At 44.4% G+C, this 20,789-nt stretch overlaps 1 protein-coding gene across 1 annotated transcript; it reads right to left on the reverse strand.

Annotated features, from left to right (window-relative positions):
• Positions 1 to 624: 624 nt before the first annotated feature.
• Positions 625 to 19,573, reverse strand: LOC120045643 (proline-rich transmembrane protein 1-like). Its single transcript, XM_038990559.1, has 3 exons — positions 19,450 to 19,573; positions 6,963 to 7,035; positions 625 to 3,225 (listed from the first exon to the last, which is right to left on the reverse strand). Exons 1-3 carry the CDS (start codon positions 19,569 to 19,571, stop codon positions 2,491 to 2,493), a joined length of 930 nt encoding a protein of 309 aa, XP_038846487.1. The 5' UTR covers positions 19,572 to 19,573; the 3' UTR covers positions 625 to 2,490.
• Between the last annotated feature and the right edge of the window lie 1,216 nt (positions 19,574 to 20,789).

Genomic DNA, 20,789 nt, shown 5'->3' on the forward strand with positions numbered 1-20,789 from the left:
ACACCATCCCAACCGTGAAGCACGGGGGTGGCAGTATCATGTTGTGGGGGTGCTTTGCTGCAGGAGGGACTGGTGCACTTCAAAATAAATGGCATCATGAGGTAGGAAAATTATGTGGATATATTGAAGCAACATCTCAAGACATCTGTCAGGAAGTTAAATCTTGGTCGCAAATGGGTCTTCCAAATGGACAATGACCCCAAGCATACTTCCAAAGTTGTGGCAAAATGGCTTAAGGACGACAAAGTCGAGGTATTGGAGTGGCCATCACAAAGCCCTGACCTCAATCCCATAGAAAATGTGTGGGCAGAACTGAAAATTTGTGTGTGAGCAAAGAGGCCTACAAACCTGCCTCAGTTACACCAGCTCTGTCAGGAAGAATGGGCCAAAATTCACCCAACTTATTGTGGGAACTCGTGGAAGGCTACCCGGAACGTTTGACCAAAGTTAAACAATTTAAAGGCAATGCTACCAAATACTAATGGAGTGTATGTAAACTGCTGACCCACTGGGAATGTGATGAAAGAAATAAAAGCTGAAATAAATCATTCTCTCTGCTATTTTTCTGACATTTCACACTCCTAAAATAAAGTGGTGATCTTAACTGACCTAAGACAGGGAATTTTTACTAGGATTATATGTCAGGAATTGTGAAAAACTGAGTTTAAATGTATTTGGCTAAGGTGTATGTAAACTTCTGACTTCCAACAGTCCATATTTTGGCATAAAAGTGTGTCAACAGACATTTCTCACATAATTTATTTTACCAACCCAAAAGAATCCCATTTTGTCTAGCGTATTTTGTTTTGTCGACATTTGGAAAGTTTTCATCATTCCTGTCATGAAATGTTTTATCTTACTTTTACTTTACTTGCATAAAAAGGTTGGATGGAAACCTGGTCTCACACACGCACGCACGCACGCACGCACGCACGCACGCACGCACGCACGCACGCACGCACGCACGCACACAGACAAACACACAGGCAGCCATCTTGTTTTGCTGTAGGGGACAGATGGATCAATGTCCCTGGGGACTCTCCAGAATTGTGTGTATGCTTTTTTCCCCATGTGTGCATGTGTAGTATGTATTATTGGGTACTGTAAAACAGAGAGTGACACAGTCATAAACCTACAGCCATAGCCCCCATGCATGGAAGCTGCCATAGTCTCTATCAGAAACCATTTAACACACTCTCCATTTCTAGAGGCATCCAAACATTAACCACTGTTCTGAAAAGGAGATAAACACAACCCTCAAACTCCTCAAATCCTCAAACTGAACTAAGCCCTTATAACTCAAAACACACTAAAACCTCACAGAGGAAAGGAGGAGCAACAGACAGACACACAAACTTGCACACTCACTCACATACAGTACAGTCGTAATTAGTGCCCCAACATCTTTCCTCAGAGGTGGAACAGGACTACAAGATGAACTGTGTTTTATTCAGGAGAGTTGTGCGAGAGTTGTAATTGTGTTTATGCTTGAGCAAAGATTCCTCGTGTGACTGTATGTGCACACTTTAAAAAAAAGTGATCTTAATCCTTTGTGGTCGAATTATGGGTGCTAAATATTTAAACGATAGTATCTAAAGTAGCCTAAATGTAATGAAGTGATGTTCAATAATGTTGTCTTAATCAGTCCATTACCGAACCAAAACTATCTAGTAGATACTATATGGTAAACCTATGTTACTCAGTGTTCAGGAGTTCACTGTGAGTTTAGTGGTGAATGTCACTTGGTCTGAAAGAGGTACATCAGGGAGTTTAGTGGTGCCTGTCACTTGGTCTGAAAGAGGTACATCAGGGAGTTTAGTGGAAGGACATATTCTAGAGGAAATACTTGAAACTTTCTAGTGAACGATTGTTCTTTCAACCCATTTCCCTGTTTAAGCAGAAAACTCCACTCTGTATTTCTTTCCCCAATCTGCTTTTTTTCTTTCATTCTATTTTTTACGCTCTGGGAGGAATTGAACATTTCTGAGGTCATGTAAGCCTGTAGTCAAACCATGTGCTGCTGTTTCAATGGAAGGACCCATGTGAGTTTGAATAGAGTTGAGTGGAACATTCTTTAAAAAAACATGTACAGTACATGTGAGAGATTAGCAAAGAGAAACTATGATTGTTAGTCATTCTTTTTCTGCATAAGACAATGTGCAATTAAAGGCTGCCAAGCAAGTGACTGGACATTTTATAAAGGATAAAACAGTCCTTCAGTGTATCTCAGTCATAACCTGTGGGAGCCATTTTGAATAGATGTGCACTGTACCTTTGCATTTTGTAAATTTTAAGACAGGACTATGCTACATATTCTGTTCAGTTCAGCAGAAGTTCAAACAATAGTTAAGGGCAGTTCCTGAATGTCCATAAGGAGCTGTTGGCACACGCACATATGGACACACACATGGTGAGCAGGAACAATGAGCAGGTGGAAGAGGAGGGATGTTATACAGTATATAACATGTCATGTTTGATTATGTGAACTCTTCAGTGGATTTTTGGCATGGGGATGAATGAGAGGCTGGGGGGAACCAGGACTCTGGCTCTGAGCAGTCCCAGGTCTGGCATTTCCAGACTAGGGCTAGGAGGGCTGGTTCTCCCAAGTTCCCTCCTGACCCCCAGAGCCCGGGGCTTAGCGAGCACCCCATGGTCCAGAGACGGGCTCACCGCCTGGGGACCAGAGTTGAAGCAGGGCAAGCCCCTGGAGGGAGGCGGCAGCTGCTTGGTCCTGTGGTTGGCCAGCAGCGCTGAAGACCCCGATCGAAGAAGAGAGCCATTAGTGCCCCCCTGAGGCAGAGCCGGGATGGACACACGCTTGTGGTGGCGTGGCGGCTGCAGGATGCGAGGGCAGCCAGGGCCCTGTGGCCCCAATGGAGAGGCTTGCTGCCCTCCCTCTGGCCTGGACAGAGCTCCTGGTGTTGGTCTGCTGGCTGCAGCAAGCCCCTGGGTGGGACTGGGGCTGGCTCCAGGACCCTCTCTGACATGGTTGTTGAGCTGGGTGCTAAGCAGCACACTCAATTCATCTGGGTAAGGCACTGGTGGAGTGTCCACACCCATGGCCGGGCTTCCAGTGGGTGTGTCAGAGTCTGTGCAGTGGGATCCATCTCCCCTGGTCCTCCTCCCTCTCTGGGGGTCACTGTGGCCCTCGGTGTGGGCTGTTTTTACTAGTCTTTCTTGGGTGAGGTGCTCGTGGTGGCTGGGGCTGGAAGGCTGTATTTGTGGCTATGGATGAAAAACAAAAATAAACACATTACTATCAATTCACTGAGAATGTTGAGATATAAATATATTGTGTATATCACATATGAACTTATATCAGATAGAATGGAATATACATTTTTGCTCTATTCAATCTATTTATGCAGTTCCTGATACAGCCCTGCCTTTAGTTGAAGGCAGCTAATCCTGTGCGCTTTCGTTTTCACGTTTGTTATTTTGTTTGAGTGTTTTTGAAATAAAATAATCATGAACACTTTCCACGCTGCGCTTTGGTCCACTCTTCCTTCGACAAACGAGAGCCGTAACATCTGTATTCAAATATTTTTTTTAAAGTAGCTATTTTCTGAGATCTGTATTCAAATAGTTTTCAAAGTAGTCATTTTAAGGGATCTTAATGAAAATAGTCACCTCCAAAGTAATTATTTGTTCCCCCCATAAAATAGTTACTTTCCATAAAGCATATTTAAAAACTATAGTTATCGCAGGTCTGGCAGGAACACTAGGTAGACTCCAAAATCAACCCACGGCATGCAGATGCACATCAACACTGGCATGCTTTCATCGTGCCATGTCATGCCATGCCAGCGTGCAGGGCCCGGTGTGATGGGTAGAGGTTAGAGAGATCGGAAACGCTTACTGTACCACGCTTTGGCAGTGATGTAATGCACTAGGTGCTCCACTCCTTGCCAATGGCATTGTGGCAGAGGGAAAAAAACATTGACAGAGCAGGAGAGAGAGAGAGATGGTATGGAGTAATTTCAGTACCAACAAAAGTATGGAGTAATTTCAGTACCAACAAAAATTGTAATTGAATTCCATCATTTTGAATTTGTATTAGGATATTGCATTTGAAAGTAATATTTTTGTATTTATAATGCACAATTGAATCATTGAATTCATAAATGTAACTTGTCTTTCATGATTTGAAACTGAATTAATATTGCATTCAGTTAAAAAATGATATTTCAATTTAATTGAATGTTCAATTCAATAATTATATATTCAGTTTCAATATGGTAGATATCATATAAACAGCGAGTAGCAGCAGTGTAAAAACAAAGGAGTGGGGGGGTCAATGCAAATAGCCCGGGTGGCAATTAATTGTTCAGCAGTCTTATGGCTTGGGGGTAGAAGTTGTTAAGGAGCCTTTTGGACCTAAACTTGGCACTCCAGTACCGCTTGCCATGCAGTAGCATAGAGAACAGTCTATGACTTGGGTGACTGGAGTCTTTGATAATTTTTGCATTAATTGTCAAGTTTACAAACTATTGTGGCGCCCTCGGTGATGTGGCCGGGGAAAGCCACTGTTTAGAGTGTCAGTCAAGCCCCACAACCAGCATTGTAGGCTGCATGGCTACGCCTAGACTTGAGGCCACTCTGCCTCGTTAGACTGCACATTTTAAGGGGCTGCTTTAGTACAGCACAGGGGAGCCCTTGGTGGACGCGGAGGCTGAGCCCTACAGACATTTGTTTGAAGTCCTGGTCATTGGGTTCTCCGCAAGAAGAAGTGACCGGACTACAAGTGAAGTTGGTAAGCTGGGTAGCAGCCCAGCTTGTTTTATTTTAAGTTAAGGCTAACTCTAGGTTCAGTTAAGTAAAGTGGGAGAGTGTTTTGTTTTCAGTAATTGTTTGAGAACCAGCTTTGTGAACCTTTATTTTGAATAAATATGCCAGCCTACCCTGGTTTATGCTGTGCACTTGTGTGTTGGAATTCTGTCTGTTCCTCCTCAATGCCTTTCTATCAGCCGCGCCTAGCGAGTCATTATACTATCATTTCAGGTTTATCAACATTTCATATATTCAACTTTTCAGATGCATTCAGATTCAGTTTTCAAATTCAGTTCTTTAAATTCAGATTCAAAACCTGAGACAACATCCTGGTACTTTGCCAGACAGGAATGGTAGAGAACAGATAGAATGAAATGTGTTCTGTGGAAAACAGAAGCTTCTGTGGCATGTTGAATTGACATTTTTTGGGGGACTCGAGCATTTCAAAAATTTTGGCTATAAGCAATTATGAAAAAGAGCTAAGACTCTTCTCGAACTCAGAACCTCTGCCTCGCAAACACACATGACCACCCTCCTTGTCAACGTACTAACCGTTTGAACTATCTAAAAATATCAAGCTGCGGAGTGAGTTTACGGTACGCTCTTCAATTTATGAAATCAATGATTCAATTTGTACATTACGAATCCAAAAATATTAAATTAATATTCAATATCCTAATACAAATGCAAAATTATGCAATTCAAATAAAATTGGCACTGAAATCACTCTATAGATGGGATGAGAAAGAGATAGGAGATGAGACACAGTAGCAGAAAGCAGACACACACACATTTACATGTATGCACAGTACAGACATGCATGCACGCATCTAGGACACACGCTTCCATGCACGCAAACACGCATAAACAGACACTGTTAAAACAGGGTTAATAACAGAGTTTGGTAGAATTGGGTAGCTGAAAAGGAGCACTTGCATCAATGAGTGATGACATCTTCAATGACTTCCACATTTTTACAGACAAGTACCTTGACCACTCCATCATACTGACTCAGTCTGCCAATCAGGCACAGAAAAGGACAGACACACTTACATCACACCTGAAATGTTCAATTGCAAACAAGCTCAATCCAGGGCATTTGGCTATCCAGTGCATCTACTGTATTCATGTCATCCTAACTCCTACCCACATTACTCCTCTCTAAAATCCAATATTGTACAAGCAAGAAACCCCAACCGAGTTGTTTACACCTAGCGTTGACAACAGGAGCTCCACAACAACATTACTCCATTGAGAAACATGAGTCACTTCACTTCTCTTTTGACTCTGCCCTTTCCTTTTTGTCTCTCTCCTGAATTCCACAATGTTTTAATGACATAATACATTAGAATCTCTCTCTCTCTCTCTCTCTCTCTCTCTCTCTCTCTCTCTCTCTCTCTCTCTCTCTCTCTCTCTCTCTCCTCTAGTTGAATTAGGACCTTGAAGTGTCAATGATGGCAAACCCGACAAATGCACCCCCTTGATTGACAGCGGGGTTGCCACATTATTATTGTCAAATCTAATTAAACACAGCCAATAGACTGCCATGGTTTTGGAAATGCACCCCCATTCCTTACTGTTATGCTTTGGATGATGCCCAACCAGCGCCCCGTAGAGAAACATCAAAAGAATGTAGTTTCTCTCTATATTTATCATTATTTTTTTCTCCACTTCTCTGTCACCCTCTGTTCATCAGCAGAACACAACATATTCAAAATAGTGGGGTTTGGTAGGACAGAATGGCAATATTTGCAGGATGATTGCTAGTCTGCTTCATTTAAAATGAAAATGTCTCAGGAACTTGCTAAAGTAAATGATAAATAACCAACTGTTCACTATTACCATGTACTAATTGTACTGTAGATAAAAGACGAGGTCTTGATTCGGGTGTCATAAACTCTTCCAAGTAATTAGCTAGGCTTGTTACTTTACGCTGAGATGTGTCAGATAACGATCCAAGTCAATTTACAAAAACTACCCACTGCTTTTGCTTACTCAACCATGCTACCTACTGATTTCCCTACACACGCTTTTTTCAGGTGAATGAACTGAACACCACTCATCCCCTTCACTGATGAAAGCAATGGGTAGATCACATAGAGGAAGGGAGTAATGATAGAGAGAAGGGAGGCAGAGACAGGGAATAATGGAAGCAGACAAGGCAACAGAGGGGGGTTGGGTTAGTGACTCACTCTGTCTGCGCTGGGGCATGCTGGTGCGGGGCGAACCCTGCCCGGGGGAGAAGAAGGGGGTGGGCAGCAAACCCTGCACAGAGAAAAGACAAAGGAGGTATGACGTATAGTACCAGTCAAAGGTTTGGAAACACCCACTCATTCCAGGGTTTTTCTTTATTTTTACTATTTTTTACATTGTAGAATAATAGTGAAGACATCAAAACTATGAAATAACACATATGGAAACATGTAGTAATCAAAAAAGTGTTAAACAAATCAAAATATATTTTAGATTATTCAAATTAGCCACCCTTTGCCTTGACAGCTTTGTACACTCTTGGCATTCTCTCAACCAGCTTCATGAGGTAGTCACCTGGAATGCATTTCAATTAACAGTTAAAAGTTAAGGTCATTTGTGGAATTTCTTTCTTAATTAATTTGAGACAATCAGTTGTGTTGTGACGGTAGGGGTGGTATAGGCCGCAGATAGGCCTATTTATTGGAAAAACAGCTCAAATAAGCAAAGAGAAATGACAGTCCATCATCACTTTAAGACATGAAGGTTAGTCAATGTGGAACATTTTAAGAACTTTGAAAGTTTCTTCAAGTGCAGTCGCAAAAATTATCAAGCGCTATGATGAAACTGGCTCTCATGAGGAAAGGAAGGAAAGGAAGACCCAGAGTTACCTCTGCTGCAGAGGATAATTTCATTAGAGTTACCAGCCTCAGAAATTGCAGCCCAAATAAATGCTTCACTGAGTTCAAGTAACAGAGTCATCTCACCTGTTCAAAGGAAACTGCGTGAATCAGGCCTTCATGGTTGAATTTCTGCAAAGAAACCACTACTAAAGGACACAAATCTGAAGAAGAGACTTGCTTGGGTCAAGAAACACGAGCAATGGACATTAGACCGGTGGAAATCTGTCCTTTGGTCTGATGAGTCGGAATTTGAGATTTTTGGTTCCAATTACTGTGTCTTTGTGAGACGCAGGGTAGGTGAACGGAAGATTTAAACATTTGTAGTTCCCACCGTGAAGCATGGAGGGGGAGGAGGTGTGATGTTGTGGGGGAGCTTTGCTGGTGACACTGTTAGTGATTTATTTATAATTCAAGGCACACTTAACCAGCATGGCTACCACAGCATTCTGCAGCGATACGCCATACCATCTGGTTTGCGCTTAGTGGGACTATAATTTGTTTTTCAACAGGACAATGACCCAACACACCTCCAGGCTGTCTAAGGGCTATTTGACCAAGAAGGAGAGTGATGGAGTGCTGCATCAGATGACCTGGCATCCACCATCACCTGACCTCAACCCAGTTGAGATGGTTTGGGATGAGTTGAACCGCAGAGTGAAGGAAAAGCAGCCAACAAGTGCTCAGCATATGTGGGAATAACTTCAAGACTGTTGGAAAAGCATTCCTCATGAAGCTGGTTGAGAGATTTCCAAGAGTGTGCAAAGCTGTCATCAAGGCAAAGGGTGGCTACTTTGAAGAATCTCAAATATAAAATATATTTTGTTTTGTTTAACACTTTTTTGGTTACTACATGATTCCATATGTGTTATTTCATAGTTTTGATGTCTTCACTATTACTCTACAATGTACAAAATAGTAAAAAATAAAGAAAAACCCTTAGTAGGTGTGTTCAAACTTTGGACTGTTACTGTACATGCATAAAGATATAGGTCCTATACATGTGAGAGTATAGAGTCACCATACAGCACACATACAGTACACAAACAGCACATATAAACAGGAACACATACTGTCATACAAGCAAAGACACCCCCCCCCCCCCCCCCCACACCAGAACTCCACAAGACATCAGGCAATGTTGTGAGCAAGTGTGAGTAGGAAGTATGACATCAACGAGCTTGAAAAAATACTGTTACCATGCTTACCTCTTCCTCTCTATTTCCCTGCTCTAGGATATTAATGCAAACATATTCCCTTTTTCAAAGGCATACAAATGAAAATGCATGAGGTTCTTATGTGAACCTCCCTCCAATATTTCATTCCTTTCTTCTCCATCTCTGTCTCTCTCACTCACTCTCTTTCCCACAGTCTATTACATTTAGCACTGAAGAATCAGACCGACTGTTTGACTGTGTGTGAGGGTGAATGCCTGTCCTCAATAATCGGCTCAATCCCACCTGAACAAACCCAAACTGTGCATAAAGATAAAAGCATCCTGTGTAGAAGAAGAGTGGAGGCTCTTCGTTAACCAGAGATGAATGTCAACAGGTAATCTCCTTCTCCTGACTGTTTGGTCCTGCTCTTAAATTGGCCACATCTCCTCAAACCGAGAGGGACGCATAGGCATAGATTGAGAGAGACTGGACTCTCTGGGATGCCCAAGCAATTTCAGAGACAACCGCAGTGAGGGAAGTGGAGGAAAAATGAGGTTTCTGATCGACTTCCTCCCTGTTTTTTCTGTAATACACAATTACAGCAGGACCCTTCTGTGCTGCCACCTGCCACGGCTTAATTTGCAGAAAGGAAGGTTTGAAATGGGAAAGAGAGACTAGCACTGACAGCGGCTGGAATTTTCATTGGGCTGTCTCAGCTCAGGGCGAGCTTTCCTGTCTTCATCTTACATTCTGGTGTGAATACGTAGCTACTTCCCAGTTCTGACAGGTCTAGGGGGAACCCTTTATGTGAGGAGTATGGAATTATCTTTCATTAGGAAGTACAAGCAAAGAACTAGCAATAATCATAATGGTGTTTTGTATGGAAAGCTTTGCTTGCCATCAAACACACAAGTAGGCTAACTCTATAAACTACTTTGAACTCTACCAGAGTTATTAGATGGATTTGACTTTCATCATGATGTCATTAGCATGCTTAACATGTCAGTGTGAAGCATTCATAAATTGTGCATATTGTTGTTGATTTTCTAATAATGAAGTGTTAGCAAAGCATAAGCCGTTATGCTAGTAAAGCGTTAGCTTCCCCTTTCATCTTACAAGTTGGTGTGAGTCCTTATTTGAGGAGCATGTTGTCATTGCTCATTACAAATTGTCAAGGCATTAGCAGCTCTGCTAGCAGTGTCCTGAAGGATGTCATAGCCGGCTTGATAAATCTTACTTTAACTCCCCTAATCATTCACTACATGAAAGACTTTCAGCTAGATTGAGGATAATAACAAGACATACAACCAAGGTCTGTACATGACTTTTTACTTCGGTAGTTCTCACAATTACATTTGCACCTGTCTGATATTATGAAGTTGACTTTCAAACAGAATTCTGGTGGTAGCTGTGGGCATGGCAGTGAGTGTGGAATCTCTGGGGGTGGGAGAGAGAGGCAGTATGGTGGACTAATGTCAGGACCTCTCTGTGAAAACCACCCATCATTCTAGATTAGAATGCTGGACACAAGTTGTTCTGTCATTGCCTCTCTCTCTCGCTTCCTCTCGCTCCCTCTCCCTCTACAAACCAACCTCCTGCTGACAGAATGACAAGAGTATTGTGTCTGATTACAGCTTAGATAATGATAGAAAGAAAGAAAGAAAGAAAGAAAGAAAGAAAGAAAGGGGAAGGGAGAGAGACAGAGAAAAATAAAAGAGAGAAAGTTGGAGGAGGAGAGAGAGAGGTAGACAGAGGGGGGTGTAGCAGTAATTAGCCTCTTGTCTTGGTCTGATGAAACACAAGGTTTTCCATTCGATTAGTCTTCCTGCCAGCACTTGTTTGTTTTAATGAGGCCATTCGGCATTCCCCTGTTTACTAAGCCCTTTGTTCAGAGGCATCCCCTCCTTGCCTCTGTACTCTATCTATCCTGCACCTCCATGCACGCACAAACACACTGTCTCTCTCTATGTCACTCTAATCACTGCATTGAGTTAACAGTAGGGTTGGGCGATTTTACGATTGCATCATCTATCGACGATGTTTGACAGCCATTGTCGATATTTGACTAGTCATTGTCGATGGTGACGACATCATGATGTCAGATTTTGCATATTTGAACTTGACTGCACCGCCGGAGTCTGGCAGCGCACAACAGCACAGCACAGTGAGGTCAGGACAGAGTGGAGACCAGTCAAGTTCTTCCACACCGATCTAGACAAACCATTTCTGTGTGGACCTTGTTTGTGCACGGGGGCATTGTCATGCTGAAACAGGAAAGGGCCTTTCCCAAACTGTTGCCACAAAGTTGGAAGCACAGAATCATCTAGAATGTCATTGCATGCTGTAGCGTTAAGATTTCCCTTCACTGGAACTAAGGGGCCTCGCCCAAACCATAAAAAACAGCCCCAGACCATTATTCCTCCTCCACCAAACTTTACAGTTGGCACTATGCATTGGGGCAGGTAGCATTCTCCTGGCATCCGCCAATCCCAGGTTCGTCTGTCAGACTGCCAGATGGTATAGCGTGAGAACGAACGCGTTTCCACTGATCCAGAGTCTAATGGTGGTGAGCTTTGCACCACTCCAGCCAACGCTTGGCATGGCGATCTTAGGCTTGTGGGCGGCTGCTTGGTCATGGAAACCCATTTCATGAAGCTCCCGACGAACAGCTTTTGTGCTCACGTTGCTTCCAGAGGCAGTTTGGAACTCTGTAGTGAGTGTCACAACCAAGGACAGAAGATTTTTAAACGCACTTCACACTCGGCGGTCCCGTTCTGTGAGCTTGTGTGGGCTTACCACTTCGCAGCTGAGCCGTTGTTGCTCCTGGACTTTTCCACTTCCCAAATAACAACACTTACAGTTGACCAGGGCAGCTCTAGCTGAGCATAAATTTAACGAACTGACTTGTTGGAAAGGATACATCCTATGACGGTGCCACATTGAAAGTCACTGAACTCTTCAGTAAGGCCATTCTACTGCCAATGTTTGTCTATGGAGATTGCATGGCTGTGTGCTCAATTTTATACACATGAAAGCCGAATCCACTATTTTGAAGGGTTCTCCACATACGTTTGTATATATAGTGTACCTGACTACCTGACAATACATGGATGTGTGCACAGCGCTCATTCAAAAGTATTCCTCATTGAGAGACCAGACAGGGAAGGGATATATAAGGCTTCCATTTTCCTACTCACATTACTCACACACTAATAACCTTTTTACACCATTGTGCCTACCCAGACCATAATAATCTGCTGGCTTTGATAGTTTATTCCCACATTGTTTATTCCATCACATTTCCAGCAGCATAACAAGACCATCTCTAGTTATGTAATTGACTGTCTGCTCCTCTGACCTCGGTCCCAATAATCTGTCATGACATTTCTCATGTAGCCTTTACAGTATGCAGCCGTTCCAATTATATTTACTTTAATCCAGTCTTTTTTAGTCTTTTTATTACACACCCTCCAATTTAATGTCTGAAGATCACTGCAGCCAGATGCTCCTCCCCTACTTCCTCAAAGAAGATCCAAGTGGGCTGTATGTCACAGACAGGGTATGTATTTCCCAGTATGGCAAATAAATGAATGCAACGTTAGTAGTACTACTGTGTAAGGTGTGCTCAGTTGTTAACTTACTGTTTGAAGTATGACTTGATTACCCACTAGGCACACACTGGTTGAATCAACGTTGTTTCCACGTCATTTCATTGAAATTACGCTGAACCAATGTGTAATAGACGTTGAATTGATGTCTGTGCCCAGTGGCTAACCTTAATATTTCGAATTTCTTTGTTTTAATGTTTACGTCTTACAGTGTGTGAAGTTCCCAGCGCCTACCAAAAGAATAGAGGGGATGAGAGCCACGTCCAACTCGTCCTGAGTGGAGAGGAGCTACTCACTGAAGAACAGGAGGACATTTCCATGGGATTGGGAGTAGCGGGCTGTGTCGCAGCCGGCTACGACCGGGAGACCCATGAGGCGGCGTACAATTGGCCCAGCGTTGTCCGGGTTAGGGGAGGGTCTGTGGCGGGCCAGGCGCATGCATGCTGGCACTTCCCCAGTCAACTATAAGTGCTGTTATTGTGAAGTGGAAAAGTCTAGGAGAAACAACGGCTCAACAGCGAAGTGGTAGGCTACACAAGCTCACAGAACGGGACCGCCGAGTGCTTAAGTGCATAGCGCGTAAAAATGGATCAGTGGAAACGCGTTCTCTGGAGTGATGAATCACGCTTCACCATCTGGCAGTCCGACAGACGAATCTGGGATTGGTGGATGGCAGGAGAACGCTACCGACCCCAATGTATAGTGGCAACTGTAAAGCTTGGTGGAGGAGGAATAATAGTCTGGGGATGTTTTTCATGGTTCGGGCCCCTTAGTTCCAGTGAAGGGACATATTAATGCTTCAGCATACAATGACATTCTAGACGATTCTGTCCTTCCAACTTTGGTGGCAACAGTTTGGGGAAGGCCCTTTCCTGTTTCAGCATGACAATGCCCCCGTGCACAAAGAGAGGTCCATAAAGAAATGGTTTGTTGAGAACGTTGTGGAAGAACTTGACTGGCCTGCACAAAGCCCTGACCTCTACTCCATCGAACACTTATGGGATGAATTGGAACATTGACTGTGAGCCAGGCCAAATCACCCAACATCAGTGCCCAACCTCACTAATGCTCTTGTAGCCCGAATGGAAGCAAGTCCCTGCAGCAATGTTCCAATATCTAGTGGAAAGCCTTCCCAGAAGAGTGGAGGCTGTTATAGCAGCAAAGGGGAGACCAAATCCATATTAATGCCCATGACTTTGGAATGAGATGTTTGACGAGCAGGTGTTCACATACTTTTAATCATGTAATATATGACTCTCATTTCTATGTGGATTTCTTCTGGTAGTGCACAAAGCTACATACTGGATCTTTAACATAATGCAAGAGAACAATTTAGATTGTAGAAAGAGAGGAGAGGACCAAAGCAGCGCAAAATGTCAGATAGGGCCTAATGTGTTTTCCCCTCACATTCCTCTCCTCTCCAATGTCGGATGATCATGGGCCTTTGGCAGCAGACACTCCTTTATCTGGCTTATTGTTTCAAAATCCTAATTTCCCTTTTTCTCCCTATTCCCCTAATCATGATCAACCATCGAATTAATCTATAGGCCTAACAGAGTTCCATCTCATAAAGTTGTTTGAATAGCCTAAATAAAAACATAGTACTGTAATAACGACAGAGAACAAACAATTGCAAGATAGACTATTCGAATAGGAAGTTTAAACAAACCTGATACCTTTCTGCATTACTTGACCAAAGTGTAGGCAACATAACTTGTGCAGTCAGAAAATCCCTCCTTACAAACAAATACTATAATATAAGCTTACACATTGGCTGCTGTCAAGAAAAGTTGCTGTAAACTTACTTTGCCAACGCATAAACTAATATTTATAATATTGTCAAAGGGTTTAGTAATGTCGTTGAATTGAGCAACTGGCAATCGGGCTTAAACTCCCCGCAGCATTCTTTCCAGGGGGGGTTGTCGGAATTTTCTCACAAACAACTTTATTTTAAATAGCTTACAAGTGGTGAATTTATATAAAAGTCCACAACAATCAGATAAAATCTGTTATTTAGCCAATACCATTCTTTATAACACTTGAATGAACATTGGCTTAGGGTAAAAACCAATAAGCCTATTAATCTTAGGCTATGCCTTTTGCCGATGTAACTGTACAAATTATAAATATACAGTCAAATGATTTATAACATTCTTTATGTCAAGGAACGCCAGCAGCATCTTCACCCCCGGAGTAGCGAACTCAGCAGGATGACAGGGGTCTGTAGTCTGTCCATCCTTTGCCCTGATAAGCTTTTAGCATATTCTGCAAGTGATTTGGGTCAGGTCTTCTGGCTCACCTCTATCATTCAGCCTGAAACCGAAGAACTGTCAAACAGGCGAAGATGTGCTTTCTTTCCCACCAAGTCAGCCATTTTTTTTCTTTTCTGATTTAGCTAAGGCAGGTTATACTATAGTTACTAAGTGAAATCCTGTCACATTCCTTTTTTGTTTTTTTACAGTCTGAAACTGTCAGAAAGTATCTTAATGGAAGAAAGAATGTCACAAATGCGCTTACCCAGATGATCAAGTTGAAATAACAATAGCCTACACTTGATATGGCTATAACATTATTTTTTTTAAAGGTAGGCTCATATAACTATATCGGAGTATTTTTATGGACAAGAGAAACATAGCTCCCCCTATTTGAAAATCATTCTGCAGCCTGGACTCGGTTAAAAAGTAACTAGGTCTAACACTTTTGTTTGAACAATGATTTAATGAGATTGTTTTTGTGGCTTTTGTAACAATTTAAATAAGAAGAATGACATTATGCACCAAATCACAGTTCTGGTATAACCAATGTGTCCTTTATATTGTGTTCTTCCCAGGTACCCGGTGTCCGGCCTGGAGCGCGAAGTCACAAGCTCTGTTAGTGACTACATACTGTAGCAACCCAGCAGTGCAAAAAACCCTGATCTTGTAACGGCAGTCTATTTCTTCCTCGGACGAGGAGAGGCGAGAAGGATCGGAGGACCAATGTGCAGAGTGGTAAGTTTCCATGATTTTAATAACACGAAAACAAGACACGATACAAAATAACAAACGAACTAACCGTAACAGTCCCGTGTGGCACAAACACTGACACAGGAAACAAACACCCACAAACCAAACGTGAAACCCCGGCTGCCTAAGTATGATTCTCAATCAGGGACAACGATTGACAGCTGCCTCTGATTGAGAATCATACCAGGCCGAACACAAACCCCAACATAGAAAAACACACATAGACAACCCACCCCAACTCACGCCCTGACCATACTAAATAAATACAAAACAAGGGAAATAAGGTCAGGAACGTGACAGAACCCCCCCCCCCCTCAAGGTGCGAACTCCGGACGCACCACCTAAAACTCTAGGGGAGGGTCTGGGTGGGCGTCTGTCCGCGGTGGCGGCTCTGGCGCGGGACGTGGACCCCACTTCACCATTGTTTTTGTCCACTTCTTTAACCGCCCCCGTGGCCTCTTATGCGCGACGATCCTCGCCGCCGACCTTGCCCTGGGGACCCTAGCCATGGGTCCCGAATGGACAGGATACTCCGGCAGCACCGGAGTGCAAGACAATTCCGGCATCGCCGGCTTGACAGGCAGCTCTGGCAGCTCCCGGCTGACTGACGGCTCCGGCAGGTCCTGGCTGACTGACAGCTCCGGCAGGTCATGGCTGACTGACAGCTCTGGCAGGTCCTGGCTGACTGACAGCTCTGGCAGGTCCTGGCTGACTGACAGCTCTGGCAGGTCCTGGCTGACTGACGGCTCTGGCAGGTCCTGGCTGACTGGCTCTGGCAGCTCCTGGCTGGCTGGCGGCTCTGGCAGGTCCTGGCTGACTGGCCCTGGCAGCTCCTGGCTGGCTGACGGCTCTGGCAGGTCCTGGCTGGCTGGCGGCTCTGGCAGGTCCTGGCTGACTGGCTCTGGCAGCTCCTGGCTGGCTGGCGGCTCTGGCAGCTCCTGGCTGGCGGCTCCTGACTGACGGACGGCTCTAGCGGCTCCTGACTGACGGACGGCTCTAATGGCTCGGGACAGACGGGCGGCTCAGATGACGCTGGGCAGGCGGGCAGCTCAGACGGCGCTGGGCAGGCAGGAAGCTCAGACGGCGCTGGGCAGGCAGGCAGCTCAGACGGTGCTGGGCAGGTAGGCAGCTCAGACGGCGCTGGGCAGGCAGGCAGCTCAGACGGCGCTGGGCAGGCAGGCAGCTCAGACGGCGCTGGGCAGGCAGGCAGCTCAGACGGCGCTGGACAGGCGGGAGCAACTGTAGAGAGAAACCGGAGAGACAGCCTGGTGCGGGGGGCTGCCACCGGAGGACTGGTACGTGGAGGTGGCACCGGATATACCGGACCGTGAAGGAGTACAAAAGCTCTTGAGCATTGAGCCTGCCCAACCTTACCTGGTTGAATGTTCCCCGTAGCCCTGCCAGTGCGGCGAGGTGGAATAGCCCGCACTGGGCTATGCTGGCGAACCGGGGACACCATACGTAAGGCTGGTGCCATGTACGCCGGCCCGAGGAGACGTACTGGAGACCAGATGCGTTGAGCCGGCTTCATGGCACCCGGCTCGATGCCCAACCTAGCCCGGCCAGTGCGGCGAGGTGGAATAGCCCGCACTGGGCTAAGCACGCGTACTGGGGACACCGTGCGCTCCACCGCATAACACGGTGCCTGACCAGTACGACGCCCTCTCACTCCACGGTAAGCACGGGGAGTTGGCTCAGGTCTCCTAGCCGGCTTAGCCACACTCCGCGTTTCCCCCCCCCAATCAATTTTTGGGTCTGACTCTCGGGCTTCCAACCGCGTCGCCGCGCTGCCTCCTCATACCAGCGCCTCTCTGCCTTCGCTGCCTCCAACTCTGCTTTGGGACGGCGATATTCCCCTGGCTGAGCCCAGGGTCCCTTGCCGTCCAGAATCTCCTCCCAAGTCCATGAGTCCTGTGTCTTCTGCCGCTGCTGCTGCTGTCCTTTACCACTCTGCTTGGTCCTTTGGTGGTGGGTGTTTCTGTAATGGCAGTCTATTTCTTCCTCCTCCTCGGACGAGGAGAGGCGAGAAGGATCGGAGGACCAATGTGCAGAGTGGTAAGTTTCCATGATTTTAATAACACGAAAACAAGACACGATACAAAATAACAAACAAACTAACCGTAACAGTCCCGTGTGGCACAAACACTGACACAGGAAACAAACACCCACAAACCAAACGTGAAACCTCGGCTGCCTAAGTATGATTCTCAATCAGGGACAACGATTGACAGCTGCCTCTGATTGAGAATCATACCAGGCCGAACACAAACCCCAACATAGAAAAACACACATAGACAACCCACCCCAACTCACGCCCTGACCATACTAAATAAATACAAAACAAGGGAAATAAGGTCAGGAACGTGACAGATCTGCCCTAGAAAGCCTACAGTATGTAAATTACGATCGCCAGAATGGCCAAACCCCCAAAAAATGTACGGACATTTTGGGCTCTAAAACTATGATCAAGTTCGATCCCCGCTGTGAAATATTTAAAAGTTTGCTACAAATCTAGATATTTAATTAAACAGGGATCCATTCTGACTACTACATTTGTCGACACACAAGACCACTTGATGACACAGACCAATCACAGACCGGCAGGCTACGAAGAGGCTCGCACCTGGTTGGTTGACTCTCTCAGGCAGGATGGAAACGACTACTGTTCATCGACCATGATCCTTTGCTAGTTACGGAAACTTTCACCATGATCCGTAGCAACTTGTTGGTGCCATTCAGCCCTATTCAGCAATATGGCACGCTTCAAATTCAAATACTTACGGCTTCATGAGCCATCGGGAGTTTTCCATAAGATTACATGGATGATGTCAGCGCTATCACTACCCACTGGTTTTAATGTCTATGGTTCTTCCCGCCAATTGACCCCTCCGTGCGCCACAACGATCTGTCATTCCATACATTGCCCCAACCCTAGTTAACAGTGTATCAACTAAGCCATGGGAACTTAAGAGTTATATCTAATAACATGGGTACCCTTCATATCTTCCGAAGTTAAAGTGGACTACGTTAAAGTTATCAAAGTGTGGTGTATATAAATTCTCCAATTCCATAACAGTTAAACATTTAAAAGCCCAAACAACATCCTGGTCATTGGACAGTAGTAGTGTAATGCATTGGGTAAACCCCTATAGAGGGACTAGTAGGCAGGCCACAGGATGTCACACATTAACAGTAGTGGTGGGAACTAAGATCAGAGGAGAAGATAAACCACATTTTCTACCTGTTCCAACAGCCCTTTGAACTGTGAGGGGAGAGAGGGAGGGAGAGGGAGGAGAGAAAGGACAGACGCAGAGAGGATGGGAAGTGCAATCTGCAGTACAGCATAAAACGTGCAAAACTAAACAGTGTGAAACTTGTAACTTTGATACTGTCTGAAATAAAGAGAAAAAAGAGAGAGAATCACCCTGCGGTTGTCATCTGATTTCTGTTTGTTTACACTCTCTTCATTCTTTTTTCCTCTACTCATCATAAACCACTTCACTATATTCCTCCTAACCTTTCAGAGCAATTTGGACAATGTCAAAGTTATCATTATCGACTGTGTTTCCCTACAAAGAGTTAGAAGCAAAACCCTCACACAACCGAATGTAACAGTGGATAAAAAGAAAGCAACAGAAAGAGAGAGGGTATATCAGACGGGGAAATAGAATAATTAAATGGGGAAAGACTAAGTGAGTTTGAGACAGACAGAGGATGAAAGAAAAAATAATTAGTCACTACACCTGTACATGGCTGAGAGCTGACGGCTTGTCTCAAGCACACAGTCAGTATCACCATCCATCAAGTGGTTCCACCATATAGGAAATGGTGATGGGGTGGGAGTAGGAAGGGGGGATTGGGCAATGTAGTACCAGTGATAGGTGAGAGAGTAAGTTGAATGGGAGGATAGTGTGAGGGTGGGGACTATAGGTGATGGACTGGCTTGATAACTGACTATAGCATGCAGTAGTGGACAGATTGGAGACAAACTGGATTTAGGTCTCCACTCTCCAGATATATATACTGTAGGTGTACTCACGGCTTGGCTGTGTCCTTGTCCTCTCCATGAGGTCTGTGTGGCTTTGTCGTGGTGCGTTCGTCTGTCCCCCCCGAGTGACGGTGACCTCTGGTGGCAGTGACACCTCCCGGACTGAGCAGCATGGGCAGGCTGGGGGAGGAGAGAGAGAGAGTTACCACAACTGTATCAGGAAAAGAACAATAACAAATGAATGATCTACTAGGGTGAGTTGGTATTCAAAAACTGCATGAGTGAAACTTATTTCTGAGTTTTTGGGTTCTAATGAAGATACAAAAACAGTCTCTAGTCTAGACATGACTAGTAGACCCTATTAACTCTATGAGCTTGTAGGTCATCCCCAGTGGGTTTTGAAGTTTGGATTATAGCAGTGGATCAGTTGGTAATTGACAGTTTGTCATTAAACAATGTATTCATTCCAGGAGCCCCAATGTTGAGTGAGGTGAGGTTAATATTAATATTCAATCCAATCCAACCTCATAATCAATGAAGAGCTAAGCTACATTAAAATTCAACATACCCACATGTCTGTCTCTCTCCTCAGAGAGAGAAAAAAAACCCACCACCAACCACCCTTTGCTAATGACAGAACATCTACAGCTCTGCATCAACTGCTGACAAACCAGACACACAAACTCAGAAGTCAAAACTTAAAGTATTTTGGCAGCTCACCCCACAGAGAATTCAGCATTTATTTTTCCCTTCATTATATTATTCTATCTATCTGTCTCTCTGTTATTCTCTCTCTCCCCTTCCCTCTATTATTCTCTCTCTCATTATCTGGCTCTTATCTTATATTCCATTACATAACTCCCTTAATCTTTCTCTCCGTGTCCTTAGTAATTCTTTATTATTGTCTATCCCTTTCAATCAGAATCCTTCCCTACTACAGTTCATCCTCTCTCCATCTTTTCTATCCATCTCTCTCTCGCTTGCTTTTTCCCATTCTCAGTTCTTAAAGTTCAGACAGAGATCTGCAAATATCCAGACACTGTTTGCGTGTGTGTTAGAGGTGGCAGAAGTGTGATGGAGAGAAGAGCGGTGCTATGTGGGCTATTCTTATTGGAATTGGGAGAGCTGGAGAGGTTGGAACATTGATGTTGCTCTGACATTTTCTATTACTGTACCTGACGTTGCTGTAAGGAGGCCCTGAAGCTCAAGGCGAAAAACAAACAAAAAACATACTCTTGGAATTATTTTGTTTGTACGACTTTGTATCTCGTTTGAACGACTTAGTATCTCATTCCAATTTCTTAGTATCTCGTTTGAACGACTTAGTAAAAAACGTGTTATTTTGTCTAATTAGTTCTCATTTGTTATGCAGCTTCTCAGACCGTGTAATG

This window comes from Salvelinus namaycush, chromosome 4 (assembly GCF_016432855.1).
Source record: "Salvelinus namaycush isolate Seneca chromosome 4, SaNama_1.0, whole genome shotgun sequence".
NCBI classification, from domain to species: Eukaryota; Metazoa; Chordata; class Actinopteri; order Salmoniformes; family Salmonidae; genus Salvelinus; species Salvelinus namaycush.

Excerpts from the sequence above, each read along its gene's own strand:
- LOC120045643 (XM_038990559.1), bottom strand. The coding sequence starts at position 19,571 with ATGCTGCTCAGTCCGGGAGGTGTCACTGCCACCAGAGGTCACCGTCAC. Across the intron at positions 7,036-19,449 it reads GACAAGGACACAGCCAAGCC|GGTTTGCTGCCCACCCCCTT; the intron begins GTGAGTACACCT and ends TTCTCTGTGCAG. Across the intron at positions 3,226-6,962 it reads CATGCCCCAGCGCAGACAGA|CCACAAATACAGCCTTCCAG; the intron begins GTGAGTCACTAA and ends TTTCATCCATAG.